General features: G+C 39.8%; 1 protein-coding gene across 5 annotated transcripts in view; it reads left to right on the top strand.

Moving 5' to 3' along the window:
• The window catches only part of LOC309662312 (CD302 antigen), a 131,578-nt gene that overhangs the window by 93,967 nt on the left and 18,503 nt on the right, over positions 1-19,108 (top strand). The window contains exon 35 of one of the 5 annotated variants that reach the window (XM_082464898.1): positions 818-2,495. The exons of 1 other annotated variant lie outside the window; for it this stretch is intronic. In XM_082464898.1, coding sequence (XP_082321024.1) covers positions 818-996 — 179 coding nt within the window. In that variant the 3' untranslated portion in view covers positions 997-2,495. 3 more of the 5 variants (XM_082464901.1, XM_082464900.1, XM_082464899.1) reach the window with 3 other exon arrangements.

Below are 19,108 nucleotides of genomic sequence, written 5' to 3'. Positions count from 1 at the left end.
GCTGGAGCAGAGAGCCTAAGACAGAACAACTTGCTGTGGGCTCAGGGAAGAGCTGCAAAGTAGACAGGTGCCAGACACTTAAGGCTTTGGAATCCTGAGTCAAGAGTTCAGGTTCCATTCTGAGTGGAATGGAGAGTGACTAAAAGATTTGGGGGGGGCAGGGGGAGCAGGGTTAGAGTGGTATAAACCAAGAGTTCTGTTTTGGCATTTTGAGCCATCCATGTGGAGATGAGCTATTCACATGGCATGTGCAGTGTGTGCCTTTGGACATACGAGAGAGAAGGGAGGTCAACATAGAGATGGTATTAAAGCCATGGGAAAAAATGAGTCCATCTCGACAGCATGTAGACAGGGTCTGGGACGGTGTCTGATATTGAATAGCAAGGAACTAAATGAGGTCTTCCTAAAGGCTTAAATTCCTTTAAAGCAAATAATACTTTATTTGGCATTAGGTAAGTCAAACACAAACATTTACAACTTTTAGCAATTTGCTATCCAAGTAAGGTAATATACTGGGAATGATAGTCTCAAAGGGATGATGGGAAGGGAAGTGAGAATAATGATAGCACTTTAATTTCTTTGGAAGAAAATTGCTATAGCAATGAAGAGGATTTGAATGAAAACAGTTAAATTGGAAAAGAAAACACTTAAGTGTCTGATGATGAATTTGAATTGTGTTCACACTATGAAACAATCAGGTACTTACTGTATCTAATTTGTACAGTGTTTACATATGTGACATAGAGCCTAATGTATAAAATCAATAATGATCACTTTTATATTCTCTCCTCCACTGTCAAACCTTTCCCTGTTCTAGGCCCTGATTACAGAGGAATGGGTATCACATTTGCTGTGCTAAGTTTCTTAGGTCTCATCAGCGGATTGATCTGGTTGCTTTACCAAAGGAACCGTTTGCACTGGGTGGGCTTCTCATCAGTTCGGTATCAACAAGGAGCCAATGAAGATGAAATTATGCTTCCTTCTTTCCATGACTAAACTCTTCTAAAGGTTTGCTAATTTGCACTGATGGTTTAGGAAACCATTTAAAATGAGCCATTTAAAATTTTGCCAGTGTCAGTATTTACTCTGTTTCAACGCAGAAGTCTTAAGTACTTTTTCTTTTTTTGTTTAATTGCTATCCTGGTATCTACAATTACCCACAAATGCCATGTTTATAACTCTACTTAATAGAATGAAAAGGAACCAAAGCTGGAACTAAAGTCCAAATTGTTCATAAGATAATAAGTTTAATGTGCATTTTTCTCTGTAAGAATGTGGTTGGTAATAAGGATATGTATATTTTAATGGTATTTTAATACAACATCTTAGGAAATCAAAACTGGCATATTACTAGGTCACAGATCTACCTTTTAAGAACATCCGAGCCAAATGCAAAATTAGTACCTCAAGGTAAAAACACAGCTGTAAATAATATCAACATTGTTTTAAAATAGTCATTTGTAGCTTTGGGGGGAAATTATTGAACAATGAAACATGTAAACAGCAAAATGGTGCCTCTTGGCAAGAGTTTCTTATACTATTCCAAAGATATTTCACACCAAAATTATTTAAACTCAAATGTTTTGTTCTGTTCATAGTTTTTTTTTAAAAAAGACTTTTAAAAAAGATTTAGTACTTAACATTTTTCTGAAATGTGTTTTTTTGTTTTATGTACAACATATAACTGTTTTCTTTTTAAAGGGAATCAGCTAAGGATAAGATTTTTTGAAAATTTCACAATTTATATACTTACATAGTATGGCAACTTCTGACTAAGCAATTTTTATTACTTTGTTGCCTTTTACATAAACTAAAGAGAAAAGAGGCCTGTGAAGGTAACTGTGTATCTCACATTTGTAAAAATGAAAATTTTACCATGAAACTCTAAACCTTGTGATTACTACTAAAATATTTAAAATTAGAAATGGTTTAGGAAACAGTCTTGTGGTTATCGTTTTGAATTTTACCACCTAGAATATATTCTTAATAATAGCTTCTACTGCATATGGTGAATGTTTTATTCAGTGTTTAACTTATACTTGTACTTTAGAATATTTTTGTATAAAATCCACAGATTTATTTTAAAATTTAGAGTGTTTATACTATGATAACATTGTAAATAAATTTCTAAGACAACTTTAGTATAGTCTAAAACTCTTTAGTACAGTTGTCCTGAACTGTTTTTTACTTAATTTGTTAAACTAATTCTCTTGCTCTATGATCTGTACAATTCTAGTTGTTAAGACTTTCTTCAAAGAACTAAACAAACTGGATGCAAAAAGTACAGGTATATGTAGTAGTGATGCCATAATAAAGTCATTTTATTTTTTAAGTAAAAGTGTTGTTGATCCTTGTTGGGGGAAAAAAATGTCTAGATTGGGCTTTATTATGTTAGGCATATAGCATGACAAGAAATAAAGTGTCCAGCTATTGTAAAGCAAGGCATCCTTAAGATTTTGTGTGCATTTTTAGAAGAATAAACATAATCATCCCTACATCTCTGAATGTTTGATTTTAGGCTCCTTTTTTGATTCCTCTGACTCAGCGTTTCTTTAAACTACTGGATCAGCAGGGGTTCCACCTATGATCCACTTGCTTCTCATTCTGTGTGCTCCCCTCGGGAGATCCAGTACACCACCTCCCACCCCACGACATTCATCAGCCACTTCTAAGTCAGTAGTTCAGATATCTAGTTCCAAGTTCATGTTTCTAACTCCCACTGAACAATCTCCATGAAAGTCCTTCTCAACATGATAAGAACCGCCTGTATTGTGTTCCCTTCCTCATTTCCCCTGTTCCAGATGTCTCAGAAGAACTGAAGACAACTTTTTCCAATCTTCCTAACTAATCCAGCACCCACATGTGGTCTGACAAAATTGATATTTCAAAACCAGGCACCTAAAAAAGCAGGCAAATACACCCAATGATCAGGTATAGGGGACAAATTTAGAAGTGCTACCAATGACTGTCCTCTCACAGCATGTTCCCTTCCCTGATCCCAGGGCAAGATGTTTCGTTATCTGGGAGATCTCCCCTGCAAATGGCTGCTGTAGTGTTGGCAACCCCCAGTCCTGACCCCACTGCTGAGCTGAATCTAGAGAGAGCCAGAGATTCAGGTTCCTTTCTCTTAGGTTCATTTAATCCTAAAACCCTCCTGGAGGAACAAAGACCTAATTGTTAGGTCTTTGCTCAACAACGTTTTCTCTAAAAAGACAAATTTTCACTATATGTATCAAAGACTTTTTTTTTAAACTAGACCTCATGATCTGTACAAAGTTAACTCTGATTTCCTGTATATTCTAAATTCAAACATTTTCACAATATTACATCTCAACAAATTTAGCATACACCTATTTCTCTTTTTTCCCAAGCTAACTTAATCACAAGCAGAATTTGAGACTTTTTTTCTATTCTCCCAAACAGTTCTTCTTCTTATATTCTCCTTGAATTAATATGAAGACAGTATACCCCTTGTTTCCCAAGCTAGAAACTCAGAAGTCATCCTTAAATTCTCTCTTTCTCATCTCTCTAATCCAACAATTCTGTCAGTTTTTTCCCACACTTCTCATGAACTGGTTATCTCCATTGCCAGCTGTCTTAATTCAGACCTCTATCCTTTTTTGCTTCCTGGATTATCTGCACGAGGCTCTTCACTGGTCTTCCTCATCAGCCTTTCCTCTTCATCCCATTTTTCCCGTTCCTGGGCCTAGCGGACCTGAAATTCACAGAGGAGGATTCCCCCTCTGTTTTGGTCTAAAGTTATCTAGGCCTAACTTATCTCACAACAAGGGAGCTCAGCAATGCCCAGCCCAGGACCCTCCCCAGGGACCTTATGTGGGTTGATGTCAGTCCTGAGAAGTCCTAAGAGGGTATCCAGTTCCCTGGCCAAATACCCTCTTAATACAATGTAGAGTCAAGTCAATATTGCTCCAATTGCTAAACAACAAGGAGCCAAAGTCAGATAAAACTGGAATCCAGGAATCAGGAAAACACTGGTGATTTTAACCAATGGAAATGCAGGCGATCACCAGAATCCAGATGGAAGTGAGCTGAAAAGTGAAAGGGAAATTAGGAAATAGAGAACATGAAATCTTGAGAAGTATGTAGAGATGGGCCATAGCTAGAGAGAGAAGGAGGGTTGAAGAAGATTTTTTCGCAAAGGAGAGCAGAAAGAGATTCACAGGTTGAGAAGCTTAGAGGAAAGAAAACAAAACACATCAAAAACTAAAAACGATGGACAGAGAGAAGTTGATGCTGGGGAGAGATGGGGAGTCATTAATTGAAGAAAATCTTGGAGAAGATGGGATGAGAGGGGCAGTTCTAAACCCACATAAAGAGGAACTAGGTTTGGATGGGATGGGAGGAAGCACGCATTCCACTCTGAGGGCAAGAGAAAGACCTGTGCGAAAGGGAAGGGGAGAGCAGATAAGTATTTGAAGATATTTGTCTACACCTGACGGCCCCTATTTTCCTATTGAGTAGAAGGTGATGTTTTCTGCCGAGAAAGACAAGTATCAAATGTGGTTTCAGCTTGAAGAGCATAATAAAAAAATTGAAATATTCTATGTGGGGAATGAGAGAGGAGAATGACCAAGACAAAATAAAAAGATTGCAGAAGAGGCTTACTGGGCCCAGATGAAATTACAAGCCATATATTAGTAGAGGCAAGCATCAGGAGAATTAATAGATTTCCTCTACCTGCCCTCAGCTACTTCACTAAAATTGAGGGAAAGGAGACTATGAAGAAGAAAGAAGAGACCCCCATCCTCAAAAAATTAAAAATAGAACTACCATGTGATCCAGCAATCCCACTTCTGGGTGTATATCCAAAGGAAATGGAAACAGGATCTTGAAGAGATAACTGCACTCCCATGTTCATTGCAGCATTATTCACAATAGCCAAGATATGGAAACAACCTAAGTATCCATCAATGGATGAATGGATAAAGAAGATGTGATACACACACACACACACACACACACACACACACACACGAATATTATTTAGCCATGAGAAAGAAAGAAATTCTGCCATTTTCAACAATATGGGTGAATCTGGAGGGCATTATACTAAGTGAAGTAAGTCAGACAAAGAAAGACAAATATGTATGATATCACTCATATGTGGAATCTAAAAGAGCCAAACTCATAGAAACAGAGCAGAATGGTGGTTACCAGGGGTGGGAGTAGGGGAAAAGGGGGGATGTGGTTCAAGGGTACAAACTTCCAGTTATAAGATGAATCAGTTCTGAGGAATATACAGCATGGTGATTATAGTTAACAATACTGTGTAATATACTTAAAAGTTGCTAAGAGAGTAGATATTAAATGTTCTCACCACAAAAAAGAAATGGTAATTATGTGACAAGATGGAAGCTATGGTGGTAATCCTTTTGCAATATACATCAAATCAACACACTGTGCACCTTAAATTTACAAAATGTTATATGTCAATTATATTTCAATATATTTCAATAAAGCTGGAAGTTTTTAAATTTTTTTTTAATTTTAAAAAAGAGGGAAAAAAGGAAGAGACCCCAGGAGTCACAGTTGGCCAGGTGGATGCAACAGAAAAACAAGGGAGGGTATGGTATCCAGGCTGGATGAAGAAGGGAGAAATAAAAGGCCGGGAAAAATGAAGTCAAGGGATTGGAGTCTGGAATGAGGTCAAAGAGAAGTGAAAGAGAAGGAAAAATATAAGGTATGAGGTGTGACTGGACAGTAGAACATCATAGTGCGAGATCTTGATGAAATAGTGTATTATTCCATGCAGACGTGGTAAGTAGTCTGTTTTGTCATATTAGCATAAAAAATGAGGAAGTATGCATCAGAGTTAACAGTGGGGAAAATATGCCTTCCCTTAGTTCAAATGACTTAAAAATAAAAGACTGCTGAAATGGGTTATTTGCCTAAATGACGTTGATTCATTAAGGTTCTACTCCTATTGTAAATCTAACCATTATTTGACAGTTAGTTTTAACGCAAAGTAATCCACATCGATACAACATACTCTGGTGCCCAAGGAAGGGGGTGGAGATGACTTTTCCAAATACATGACTGCACAGAGCTGTTCATTTTACTTGTGTAGTTAGCAGGACAGAAGTGTCCAGAATCAGGATGTTTTCATATTTAATGAACATTGTGTACATTTGGAAGGATTTGCTTTGGGTTTGGCTTTGGTATATAAACCCATCTTTGACAGTCTGAGAGGAATGATGGAACTAAATAAGTTGAGCAAGACCTTGATACTTTGGCAAGAGAGGCTGAACCCGGAGAGGGTGGGAGAGTCCAGCAGAAGACCTGGGCTCTGGTTCATTTTCTGGCATTCACTGTGTGGCTGTGGCTAAGTGATGTTCCTTCTTTGGACCTCAGTTTCCTTATCAGTAAATGAAGATGGCCCCTACCACCTCTAACATTCTATGACTCTCCTTATAGACCCCTTTGGTCAGATAGATTTCCTTGGTGCAATCACTCCATTTCCGACTTGACTATTAGAGGAATGGAAAGGGTTAGAAAGGATTGGAAAAGGTTAGACTTGATCTTTTAGAATAGACTTTAATTTTTGAGCAGTTTTACGTTAAAAAATGAGCAGAAAGTACAGAGAGTTCCCATATACCTCCTTATCTCTCCCCACGTTTCCCTATTATTAGCATCTTGCATTAGTGTGGGACATTTGGTAAAACTGATGATCCAGTATGGATACATTATTATTAACTAAAGTCCACAGTTTACATTAGGATTCATCTTTATGTTGTATATTCTATGGGTTTTGACAAATGTATAATGATATGTATCTACCATTACAGTATCTTACAGAACAGTTTCACTGCCCTAAAAGTTCTCTGTGCTCCACCTATTCATGCCTCCCTTCCCACCTCCCCCAACCCTTGGCAACCACTGATCTTTTACTGATACCACAGTTTTGCCTTTTCCAAAATATAAAGTTGAAATTACAGGGTATGTGGACTTTTCAGATTGTCTTCTTTCACTTAGCAATATGCATTTAAGGTTCCTCCATATCTTTTCATGGCCTGATAGTGCATTTCTTTTTAGTGCTGAATAATATTTCATTGTCTGGATGTACCACAGTTTATTTATCCATTCACCTATTGAAGGATATCTGGGTTGCTTCCAGGTTTTGGCAATTATGAATAAAGCCACTGTAAATATCTACATATACATTTTTGTGATGGGGACTTCCCTGATGGTCCGGTGGGTAAGACTCCATGCTCCCAACGCAGGGGGCCCGGGTTCGATCCCTGATCAGGGAACTAGGTCCCACGTGCAGGTCGAAACTAAGAGTCCGCATGCCACAGCTAAGAAGTCTGCATGCTGCAACTAAAGATCCCACTTGCTGCAACTAAGATCCCGCGTGCCACAACTAAGACCTGGCACAACCATAAATTAATTAATTAATTAATTATTTTTTAAAATTTTAAATAAAATATTAAAATTTAAAAATAAATAAAATATTAAAAAAATTTTGTGAATATGTAAGGTTTTAGCTTGTTTGGATAAATACCAAGGAGCATGATCACTGAATCATATGGTAAGAGTATATTTAGTTTTGCAAGAAGCTGCAAAGTGTCTTCCAAAGTGGCTGTACCATTTTGCATTCTCACCAGCAATGAATGAGAGTTCGTTTTGCTCTCCATCTTCATCAGCATTTGGTGTTGTCAGTGTTCTGGATTTTAAAAGCCATTCTAATAGGTGCGTAGTGGTATCTTGATTTAATTTGCAATTCCCTAGTGACATGTGACATATGTTTTCATATGCTTTTTGCCATCTGTGTATCTTCTCTGTCAAAGTGTCTGTTCAGCTCATTTGTACATTTTAAAATTGAGTTGTTTGTGTTTGTAGAGCTTAGACTTGATTTTAAAGCACTCTTTTGCTAATGACATGAGACAATGTCAGGGTTTAAACAAGCAGCCTGCCTGGCCCTGATTGTCTGGTTCCAGAGACACTCACTAGTGGAGTTACAGTTGCATAGTTTATACATATAATAAGAAGTATGGGTGGGTTTTTGGGTTTTTTTTCTTAAACGACAGAAATTTATTGTGTCACAGTTCTGGAGGCCAGAAGTTCAACATCAAGGTATCCATCAGAGTTGGTTCCTTCCAAGGGCCGTACAAGCATAGTTTAAAGACCCCTAATCCAGAAGCTGCTGACAGAGAAAAGTTGTCTGAGGGCCACAGTCCACTGAGAGAAGAGACTTTGAAAAGGTTTCTGACCATTAGGTCCAAAGGACAAACACCACTTTAACCAAGGGATCAAAGTTAACATCACCAGTGATGAGACAGAATGACATGGTCTTCCTGGGCCGGGCATACGGCTTCTGTGGTGCTCTTGCCAGAAAACAAACAAACAACAACAAAACAAAAACAAAAACATAACCGGACTCCTGTCCTTCTCATCTCCCTCAGGAGGAGACATCAGACAAACTGAAACTAAAGGACATTCTACATAGCGACTGGCCAGTGCTCTTCAAACTTGTATCCAGATGGATGGTGAAAGATAAGCAATGACGCAGGAACTGTCCCACATTAAAGAGACTGAGGAGACGTCACATCTCAGTAGTGTATGACCCTGGATTGGATTTGAGAACAGAAAAAGAACATCAGAGGGACAATTGGTGAAGTGTGATAACGGCTGTAGATGAGTCCACAGTATTACACCAGTGTTAATATGCTGGCTCTGATTCATTGTACTGGAGTTAGATACGACGTTAATATTTAGAAAAGCTGGCTGAAGGGTTACGGAAATTCCTTGTACTACTTTGGCAACATTTTTGAGAGGCTGAATTTATTTCGGTTCAGATGAAAAGTTTTAAAAATCACGGAGAGTCGGAGCGCCGGCCGGAAGGCAGCGCGGGCGGGCACTCGGGCCGGTGAGGGGCCGCGGGTGGGAGGGGTCGGGCGGCGGCTCCGCACTTCCGAGCAGCGCGCGCGCCGGGCCCGCAGCGCCGTCATGCCCCGCGCCGCGCCGCCCGCTCTCCTGCTGCCGCTGCTGGGCCTCGCAGTCGCCGCCGCCGCCGCGGGTAAGCTGGCCCCTTGCCGCGCCCCCTCCTCGGCCTGGGAGCCCGGGCCCGGAGCGACCGCCTTCCCGCCGCCCGGCGGAGACCCTGCACCCCCTCCGCGGCCGAGGGCTGCAACTCGACGGGCATGTCGCGCTCCCCTGCACGCGCACCCCGCGCGCCCCCGTGCGCCCTGGCGTCTGGTCACCCCCCCTCCTCCGCGTTCGGTGGGTTCCGAGAGAGCGCCCCCGGGGAGGGGGTCGCCGGGGACCCGAGAGCGCCCTTCGTCTCCCGCCGTGTCCACATCCTCGGCGCAGACCCCACTCGCGGGCAGGGGTCCCAAACGGCGCTAATTGACAGGAGAGCGGAGGGACTTAGAGCCCCAGGACGAACATAGTTTCAGGGCCATTTGGGGCTGAAAGGGGAAGTGGGGAAGTTGGCTGCGGAGATGTCCCCCGCTCGTGAGCGGCGGGGGCGGGGGGTGGGAGGAAGCTGGCCCTCTTTTGCTCTTGGCGTTGTTTGTCCAATTGGTTGGTGTTCAAGTTGTCGCAACAGGAAAACAGTTCAGCCAAATAACCCTGAATGGAAGTGGGACGAGAACAGGGGAGGCCTGGATTCCACTTAAGTCGTGTGATTTAAAAATCTTTAAGTCCAGTCTGCTGTTGTGCAAGTGACATCTGAAAATTTACTCTTGATGAGTCAGTCATTTCCAAAATGAATCGTGAGGAAAATGGACAATTCTCTTGAATGTTTTGTGTTTTTTTAAACAATTTTCTCTTGCAAACATGTCAAAAATGTTGATGGGGGAAACTCTGGGGAAAAACTTCCATCCAAAATCACTATTGATTGAACAATTCCAGGAATTAAGGAGCAAAATAAACAAGAACTAAGTGAGTACTTGCGTGGGTTTGAATGAAATGATTACGCAAGAGTTTGGCTTTTTCCCCCCCTCCCCCGAATTTCACTGCCATTTTATAAATTCCTGCTGGAAGCCTGCTGACAGGGGGGAATATATTAAAGGATCTCAGTATTGGAGGCAGCAGTAGAGTAAGCAGCTCAGAAGTTGCTTTTTTTTTTTTGCAAACTCAAAGCTCCTATCCTGACACCTTTTGTCGACCAGCATTTATGACCAGTTATGCCATCTGCTGCCTATGGAGGAGCAGAAACAAGAGTTTCACACTGTTGAGACTGAGCACATTGGTTTTGTCCAAAACAAGGCTGGACTAGAGAGTCTGTGAAGCCCTCCTTATGCACGCCCTCCTTATGTTTGCCAGTAACATCTAAACGCCCATTTAAGCCACCCTCTGGGTTGCCGCGCTTTCATATGTCAGGCTCAGTAAAATAAATACTTTTGTCAGATTTTTTTACAAGTCTGTTTCTAGATTGTGGTATCTCTCTTCTTAAGAGAAGCTGTTTTGATCAGCAATGGAAGACAGGCTGTTACCCACCTGGGCTCTTGGGCTCCTTAATAGAAATTGATGAGGCCAGATGAGGAATTCAGGCGAGGCTTTATTAGGGACTCGTGCTGCAGCGTGAGGGAGCCAGAACAAGTAACAAGTGCCCTTGCTTGCTCCCTGAGCGGGGGCGAGCTGATCCCCTAAGTGGGGTTGAGGGTAGGGGCTGACATGGGTGGCTGGAGAGGTGGCTTAGGTGGGCTGCCCACCCCCTTGGTGGTGCTGTGTGCAGGGATCCTTTGCTCCAGGCAGCTCAGAAGCGGCAGCTGGGTTTTGATCTTTTTGTATCTTGTTGCTCATAATTTGCCCCAACTGTGCATGCGTGCAGTTATTTTTAGTCTCTTATAGTTTCTTTGCATTCTGTTGCTGGAGGAGATGTTTGTCCAGGTGCAAGCACTGCAGCAAAGGGTCCCAGGTCCCAGCCTGTCTCAAAACTATCTTTGGAAAGTTTTGTTCTTTTTCCTTTTATAAGTCCAGTATGGTTAAATAGACTTTTCAAGAGCTGAAGAAGTGCCTGTCGAATAAATAATTGCTATTAATTAATCAGCTTCTCTCAGGAGGTTTGAAGGATTAATTTAGAAGGAGCATGAGCTTTGGAGTTAGGTACAGACTCTGTGGCCTTGATCGAATTGTGCAACTCATTGCACTTCAGTAAAATGGAGATAATACCCATAGGGCTGTAGTGAGCCTTCAGTGAGAACTCCATGTCTAGCACCTATTCCAGGCACGGTGAATCTTGGTTTTCCTTTGTTTTCTTCATATGAAATGAAGGGTAATTATTGCAACTAGAAAATTATGTCACGAGTGCCACTTTATGTCTGTTGATGTGTATGGTTACTGAGCACATTCCCATGCATGTTGACAACACAAGGCTGAAAAACTATGTGTTTTATTATCATACTTCACAAATCTATCCAGACTAGATCAGGAATCACATTTGGCTTAGAACTAAGTAAAGAAAGAGCTTTTCAAGGTTCTCATGGAATTTGCTGAATGGCAAGGTCTTAACAGAAGAGCTCCTAGGGTGTTGCATAAAGTATAAATGTAATATTGAAATGGAAATTATTGTTATTGTTCTCTGTTATTTTGGAGTTTATTAGTGTAAATGATCTTGTGTTGTTCTTAGATATTATCTTGAAGAATCACAATGAACAAAAAATACCTGAGTAAGGTTCCATGGCATCCCTTTGAAAAAGTTCTTCTGTAACGGCACTTTTTGTACATAGTACATGATCGGTATGTTTCCTGGGTCATTGGTTTCCTGTGGGCAGCGTGAATGTAAGTGAACACAAGCGTGTTAGAGGAAACCCCATTCTATGGTCACTGTGTCATTACTAACTTTGAGTTGCCATAGCCTACAATACACTGCCTCCTTCCCCGACACCACCTCTTACCGCCCTTCCTGCTATTCACTGTTTATCCACACTGACCTCTGGGGGACTCAGCCACCTCCTGGCTCTTCTGCCCAGACCCCCCTCCCCTTCCCCAGTCCTTGGCATGGCTGCCCCCTCCCATATCGTTCAGACCTCTGTTCATATGCCACCTTCTCTATCACGTCCCCGTGTTTTCTCTTCTTCAGAGCACTGAATTCTCTCGGAATCAATCTCGTTTTTTCACTGTCTTCTTGCTTTTCGCTCCCCTTACCAAGGGAGCTCCATAAGAGCAGAAACTTTACTATCTTGTGGATTTTTTGTTTTGTTTCATTTTGAAAAGTGTCTCTGTACTTTATTCTAATTTATAATAAAAGGACAAAAAATTTAGATGAATGATTTAAGAAGTAGGGGGTGATGATGGGATTGCAATTTCCTTCAAATTATTTTTACTTCTGCCCATGAACTCATCTCATAATTGAATTCAAAGCATTAAATCACCTTAATCTATTGATGTGACTTTTTCTGGCCCTTGTGAATGACACAGTGATGTTTCGGGGGAAATTATTTCAGATTGTAAATTTTGAAATGTTAGTGTTTGTCTTCCAATGAAAAAGTGAAATAGTAATTAGGTATTATTTCAGGACTTCTTTCATTGTTGAGAAGCTTTTAGAAATGTGCTCACGTGTTGAAAATTAGTTTTGCAACGGGGTTGCTGTCCACAATTTTTTATTATACATATCAAGTATTTAAGATTATTTTAGATTTTGAGGACAAATCTTGAGATTGCATCTATAAGAAAATGGACCAGTGTTGCCCAGTAAGAAAGGTGCAGAGAAACACTGGCACCCTCATTCTATGAATAAAAGTCATGACAGCTTTTCTGAGAAGGGACGTGAAGGGAGAAGATGGGGGTGGACATCATGGAAGCTAGTTTGGGTAGCGTGGAGAGGGGACGGAGTGTCAGAGTGGCTGAATTTCCTTACAGTTCAGGGATATGTTGCAGCCCAGGCCCTCCGGATTGTCAGGGGCCTGGAACACCATGTCCTCCCCCATACTTAATAAAGGTAATAACCAGCGCCTCTTTCTTCCTCTTCCTCTGCCCTTGTGGAAGGTAAGTGACTGACTCATGTCTAATGGGAGAGGGGCAAAGGTCTTATTATTGACAAGGAAAAAAAAGTACAGTCTTGCCTCCTTTGTTAACAGTCAGAACAAGTCTGTCCCAAGGATCACTTCCTCTTATTCTGTGCCTGGTTCTTTAAAAAAACTAATTACAAGGGAACAGAGAGTTCCATTAGAGTTGACTGGTAATGCAAAACATCCTTGTGGCTCTGCCATTTTAGTCTTTTAGCACATGATAATTTTAAGCGGAGGATCTATTTGGAAACTTCTGGAGTTAAGTACAAGCTTTTAAAATTTTCACCAGGCTCCTAAATTTCTGTACATATTAAACTGATAGAATTATAAAATTATACAATCCATGAAGAGTCATTTAGGTGCGTTATTAATAACAACCTATCTTTCAGCAGCTGTGAAGAAGCAAGAGTAACAGAAAAGCACTTTGGAGAGAGCATTGTGGGCAGGATTTTTTTTTTTTTTTTGACCCAAGGATATTTCTTGAAATATATTTTCTAGAAAACATTACAGAACCCGTAATTGAAAACTTATGGCAATATTTTGGGGAGACAGGTTTTTCATTGTAACAGGATTATAGCCAAGATACTTAGCATTGAAAAAGACTTAGTTTAGCCTTTCTGCTCACGAAGTGCGTGAACATCAGTAGGTTCCCTCACAAGAGGTATCAGCCTCTGTTGGAACACTCTTCTTCCAAAGTAAAAATATATGTCTTGAGTAGTGCTTAAAGCTTGTTTCTGGGGCACACACTCTGACTGGTAGCATGAGAAGAAGGGTTCAGTGCTACATTAACTGGAGTTAATTGCTAATGCTGAAATGAGCCTAAGGAAAAGACAGTTGAAAGTTGTAAGGATATGAAGTTAACAGTTTGTTTTCTGCTTTTCTGCCTATAGCGTTCTGTTTTTATTTTTGGGTTTTGGGGCTTTTTCTTGTCTTATCACATATTGCTTATTGAATTATTCAACAAGGGTCTTCGTCAGTTATCATTATCATCACACTCACTCCCATCTCAGAGGCCTGTGTGACCTAGATAAGCACTTGTCTCTTTTCCTTCAGCTCCTTCAGATCTCTTTTTGTATATGTCACCTTTAGAATGACGTCTTCCTTGGACACCTTTCTACAACTTCAACCCCAGCCCCCACCCTACAGTCAGGACCTGGCATCTCTTATCTGTGGTTGCTAGCCTCCAAGATGGCCCCAAAGATTCTTGCCTCCTGGTATTCATAGTCTTCACTGAATAGGGCTGACCTGTATCCTGTATAACCAACAGGACACTGTGGAAATAATGGAGAGTGGCTCCCAAGGCTGGATTGTAAAAGACGTTGCACTTCTACCTTGTTCTCATTTGAATCACTTACTCTTAGGGAAGCCACCTGCCATGTCATAAGGACCCTTGAGCAGCCCTGTGGAGAAGTCCACATGGTGAGGAACTGAGGCCTCCTACCCACCGCCAGCTCCTACTCACTTGGTGGCTGATCCTCCAGCCCCAGTTCACTTTTGAGATAGATGCAGCCCTGACTGAAACTTTATGAGAGATGCCAAGCCAAAATCACCCAGCTAAGCAGCTGCTTCTGAATTCCTGATGCAGAGAAATTGTGTGAGATAATAAAGGTTTTTATTGTTTTAAGTTGCTAATTTGTTACATAGCAATAGATTGCTAATGTACTATCTAAATAAAATACCATCTAACATATTATTTTACCTATTTATCTTGCCTTTATGTATCTGCCTCAACTAGAATATAAGCTCCAGGATGGCAGGATTTTTGTTCCTTTTTGTTCACTGTGGAATCCCTAGCAGCTAAAACAATTTTCTCACAACAACTCCCTGAGATAGGTACTGTTATCGTCCCCATTTTACAAATAGGGAAATTGGAGCACAGTTAAGTAACATACCCGAGGTCATGTAGTCAGAGCCAGACTCTTCTCCATAGCTTAATGTGCTTAATCAGAACCCTGCACTGTCCCATTTCTCTGCAGGCTATCTGTGTTCTGTACAAAACTCTATCATAGTTATTATTGGGGGTACAAGTTAGGTTTAAGATATGATCTCTGTTGTCATGCAGTTAACAGTCCAATTGGGAAAACAGGATAAGTATCAGATAACTACCATACCGAAGAGCAGGATTTATCAGTGCACATGAATGTGTGCTGGTCATCAAAGGATAACACAGCCCCTTTTCCAAGAATGGCTTCCTACAGTTCTTATGCGTAGGGCCATGGTTTGTGCCATATTATGCTCCCCATCCGAGCCATAACTAATCAAAATAAGGATAATTTCCTATATCGAAGGCTGACTACTCTAAGCTAGGTAGGGGTACCTAGTGGGTACCTGGTATATAAGAACCCTAGGAGGCCTATTTGCTGGGATAGCATCCTCACATTTCTTATTACCCCATGTATCCTTGCAAAGCATCTCTATTATTTGGGGTAACCTGAACAAGTCTTTAGTCTTTATAACCAGAAAAGGCCTCTCACATGTTGTATAGTGGAAAGTCCTGTAGAAGTTCAGAGGGATCAGAGGTTATGGGAAGGTGAGGGTTGGACACTTCATGGAGAATTGACACATGAGCTGCTACTGAAAAAAAAGAATATACTTTATAGATGGTTTGGAGATCAGAGTTCATTGTAATTATAAAGCCTAAGAGCTACAAGTGTACAAACAAATAAATTTCACTTCACTTGGTGTTGATTATATTTTTGTATACTTAATAGACATGCTTTATTCCATTTAAACAGTATTTCAAAAATTATTTTTTTATATTCTTGAGTTATTTATTGTCAGTACAAAATCCTATGTATAGTTTTGACTAGAAATGCTACAAGAGAGCATTTCTTAACCCGTGGTTCAAGACTTCCAGTGTTTCACTTTATAAAGGTGTTTCAGGTGTCCTTAAACGTGGTAATAGAGTCTGTTTCCATTTCCATTTTTTTAAATTCCATAAGGCTAAAGAAAAAGCAACAAAGAGAACCAAAAGAAAATAGGAGAAGAAAAACAAGTCCAAGTTTGCAATTCAGAGTGTGTGCCCTTGTGACTTTCAATTTGAGTTTCATTCTGGAAATGATTGCTTTTTTTTTCTCTATCACGTCTTAATACATAAAACATCTGGTGGGAGGAGTGTGGGGAGGGAGAGACCTGCTTAGTTCACGCATTCAATAAATATTTGACTCCTTACTAGGTGCCTGTCACTGTGCTTTTTATGGTGTTCCCTCTGCCTGGGATTTCTTTTTCTTTTTCCTTTTCCACATGGTAAACTCATTTGTCCTGCGAATTGCAGCTCAAATATTGTCTCCTTTTTGAAATGGTTCCTTACTCTACAAGTTATTACTTTTTTATCTATAGTCTTATAGCATTTAACCTCTCACACCTTTGTTATTTATATGTGTCTGACTCTCCTATCAGACTGAGCACTTCAAGTGTAGGACCCATTCCCCTTAAATCCTTTTACCCTTACCCCTTAGCACTGCCCGTTGTATCTGACACGTGGGAGTTGCTCAGCAAACGATTGTTGGATGGATGATGGTAGCACTTATCGATAACTTGCTTAAAAGTGTGAAAGAGGGAATTCTGCTTCTGGCTATAGTGGAGTGGGATACTAACGCTCCCACTAAGAACAACTAGAAAATCTAAATAAAATTCCATAATAATGGTTTTTGCAGGCATCAGAGAGCTGCTAAGGCAGCTTGTTGATGCGAGCCCAATATTCTGTGCACTACTTTTCCCTTTAGGAGAGTTGCCCAAATTTTAAGCAGCTAAAAGCAGAGCAGAGTTTTTGGTATTCTCATGGTGTTAAGGAGACAAAAATTTGAGTTTTTACTTGCCAAAGAGGAGGGACTTTAGCTAATATCCAGGCTTTCAGTTGGAATCCATGGATATTGGGCCTCACAAAGGCTGTAACATCCCCCTCAGGTGGACTCCACCCTTGATTGTATTAAGATAACCTTCAATACTCCAGATGCCTACCAGAATCCTTTCTAGGGGAGAATGACATCCTCTAGAGCCTCTGCAATTTTTTAAATTTTAAATATTAAATACCAGATACTGTGCAATTTTTCCTGCACAGTATCTGGTATTTGATATCAAAAAAAAAAAAAACCCAAAAACTACCAGGCATAATAAGAAACAGGCCAAAGAGGGGAAAATAAAAACAGACCAACAGGTGACCCAGAAATTAGAGTTTTCAAAAATGGACTTTAAAATAATCGTAATAGGGACTGCCCCGGTGGCGCAGTGGTTAAAACTACACGCTCCCAATGCAGGAGGCCGGGATTCGATCCCTGGTCAGGGAACTAGATCCCACACGCATGCTGCAACTAAGAGTTCGCATGCTGCAACTAAGGAGCCAGCGAGCTGCAACTAAGGAGCCCATGAGCCACAACTAAGGAGCCCATGTGCCACAACTAAGGAGCCCGCCTGTGCAATCAAATAAATAATAAAATAAAAATTAAAGAAATAAAAAATAAAATAATCGTAATAAGTTCAAGAATGTTTATAAGATTGAGAATTTCACCAGAGACTCAGAATCCATAAAAATACAAACAAGCTGAAATTCTATAACTGAAAAATAGCTGACATTATGAACTCAGTAGATGGGTTTAATAGCAGATTTGTTAAAACTGAAGAGTAGATTAGTAAACCAGAAAGAACAAGATTATGATATGGAGAGCCAAAAGTATTAAAAATAGAAAAGAGCGAAGTGAACATATTGGACATGGTGAGAAATCTAACATATATGTATTTTGAGTCCCAGAAAGGGAGGAGAAAGAAAATGGAGGAGAAGCAGTATTTGAAGTGATGATGGCCAAGAACTTTCCAAAAGTGAACAGTGAAAATAAACCCACAGATTCAATAATTGCATTACATTATTACCAGGATTAAAAAAAATACTAGGCATACCACTGTCAAACTACTAAAAACCAAAAACAAAGAAAATCTTGAAAGCAGCCATCAAAGAGTAACAATCAGACTAATACCTGATTTCTCAATAGGAATGATGGAAGCCAAAACAGTAAAATTATATACATCTTCAATGAAAGATAAGCTGCCATTCTAGAATTTTGTATTTGCAAAAATATCCTTCAAACAGGAAGGCAGTATAAAGACATTTACAGAAAATCAAGAATTGAGGGAATTTGTAGTAGACCTACCATTAAAGGGGTTTATTCAGGCAAACAGAAAATTATTACAATTAGTAATACAGAAATGTAAGAAGGAATGAAAAGCAACAGAGAAGGTACATATGTGTTTAAAACTAAATGAACATTGACTATGCAAAATAGTAATACAACAATAACACAAAGGAAGAGAAGTTAAATTACTGTAAGATCCTAGTGTTGTCTAGGAAATGGTAAAAGTACTAATTTATTTTAGGTACTAATAAATCAAGGTTGCATGCTGTAATTTTCAGGGTACCCACTATAGAAATAAAATTAAAGAATGTGTAATTAATAAGCTAAAAGAAAAATGGAATATAAAATTGTTTAATAAGCCAAAAAGAAGACAACAAAGGGAAAAAAAAGAACATAAAACAGGTAGGACAAATAGAAAATGAATAGTAAGATGGTAGATATAAACTCAAATACATCAATAACTACGTTAAATATTAATGAAAATACTCAAAAGACAAAGATTATCAAACTGGGTTTTTTTTTTTTAAACCTACTTGTTTAAAAGGATTATAACCACTTTGGAAGAGTGTTTGGCAGTATCTGCCAAAGCTGGACACATGTACACTCTATGGCCCAGCCATCTACTTCTAGAAATATACCCGCAAGAAAGCATGCATATGTGCACCAAAACATGTGCAGAGGATATTTATAGCATTACATATTGTCATGGCCACGAACTAGAAACTACCCAAACATTCATTAACAGAATGAATAAATTCATACAATACTATATAGCAATGAGAAAGAACCTACAGCTACATGCTACAACATAAATAAATCTCATAAAAGTAATGTTTATCAAAAGAAGCCAGACACAAAAGAGTACATACTGTATGTGTTCATTACTATAGAGTTCAAAAACAGACAGAACTAATCTGTGGTGTTAGAAGTTAGGCGTGATTACCTTTGGAAGTGAGTGGACCAAACGGGTTTGGTTAATGGTCTGTTTCTTCATCTCACCGATGATTA

Source organism: Balaenoptera physalus (genome assembly GCF_965194825.1).
Source record: "Balaenoptera physalus genome assembly, chromosome: 6".
Lineage (NCBI taxonomy): Eukaryota > Metazoa > Chordata > Mammalia > Artiodactyla > Balaenopteridae > Balaenoptera > Balaenoptera physalus.
This window is presented reverse-complemented; position numbering and strand designations above follow the sequence as displayed.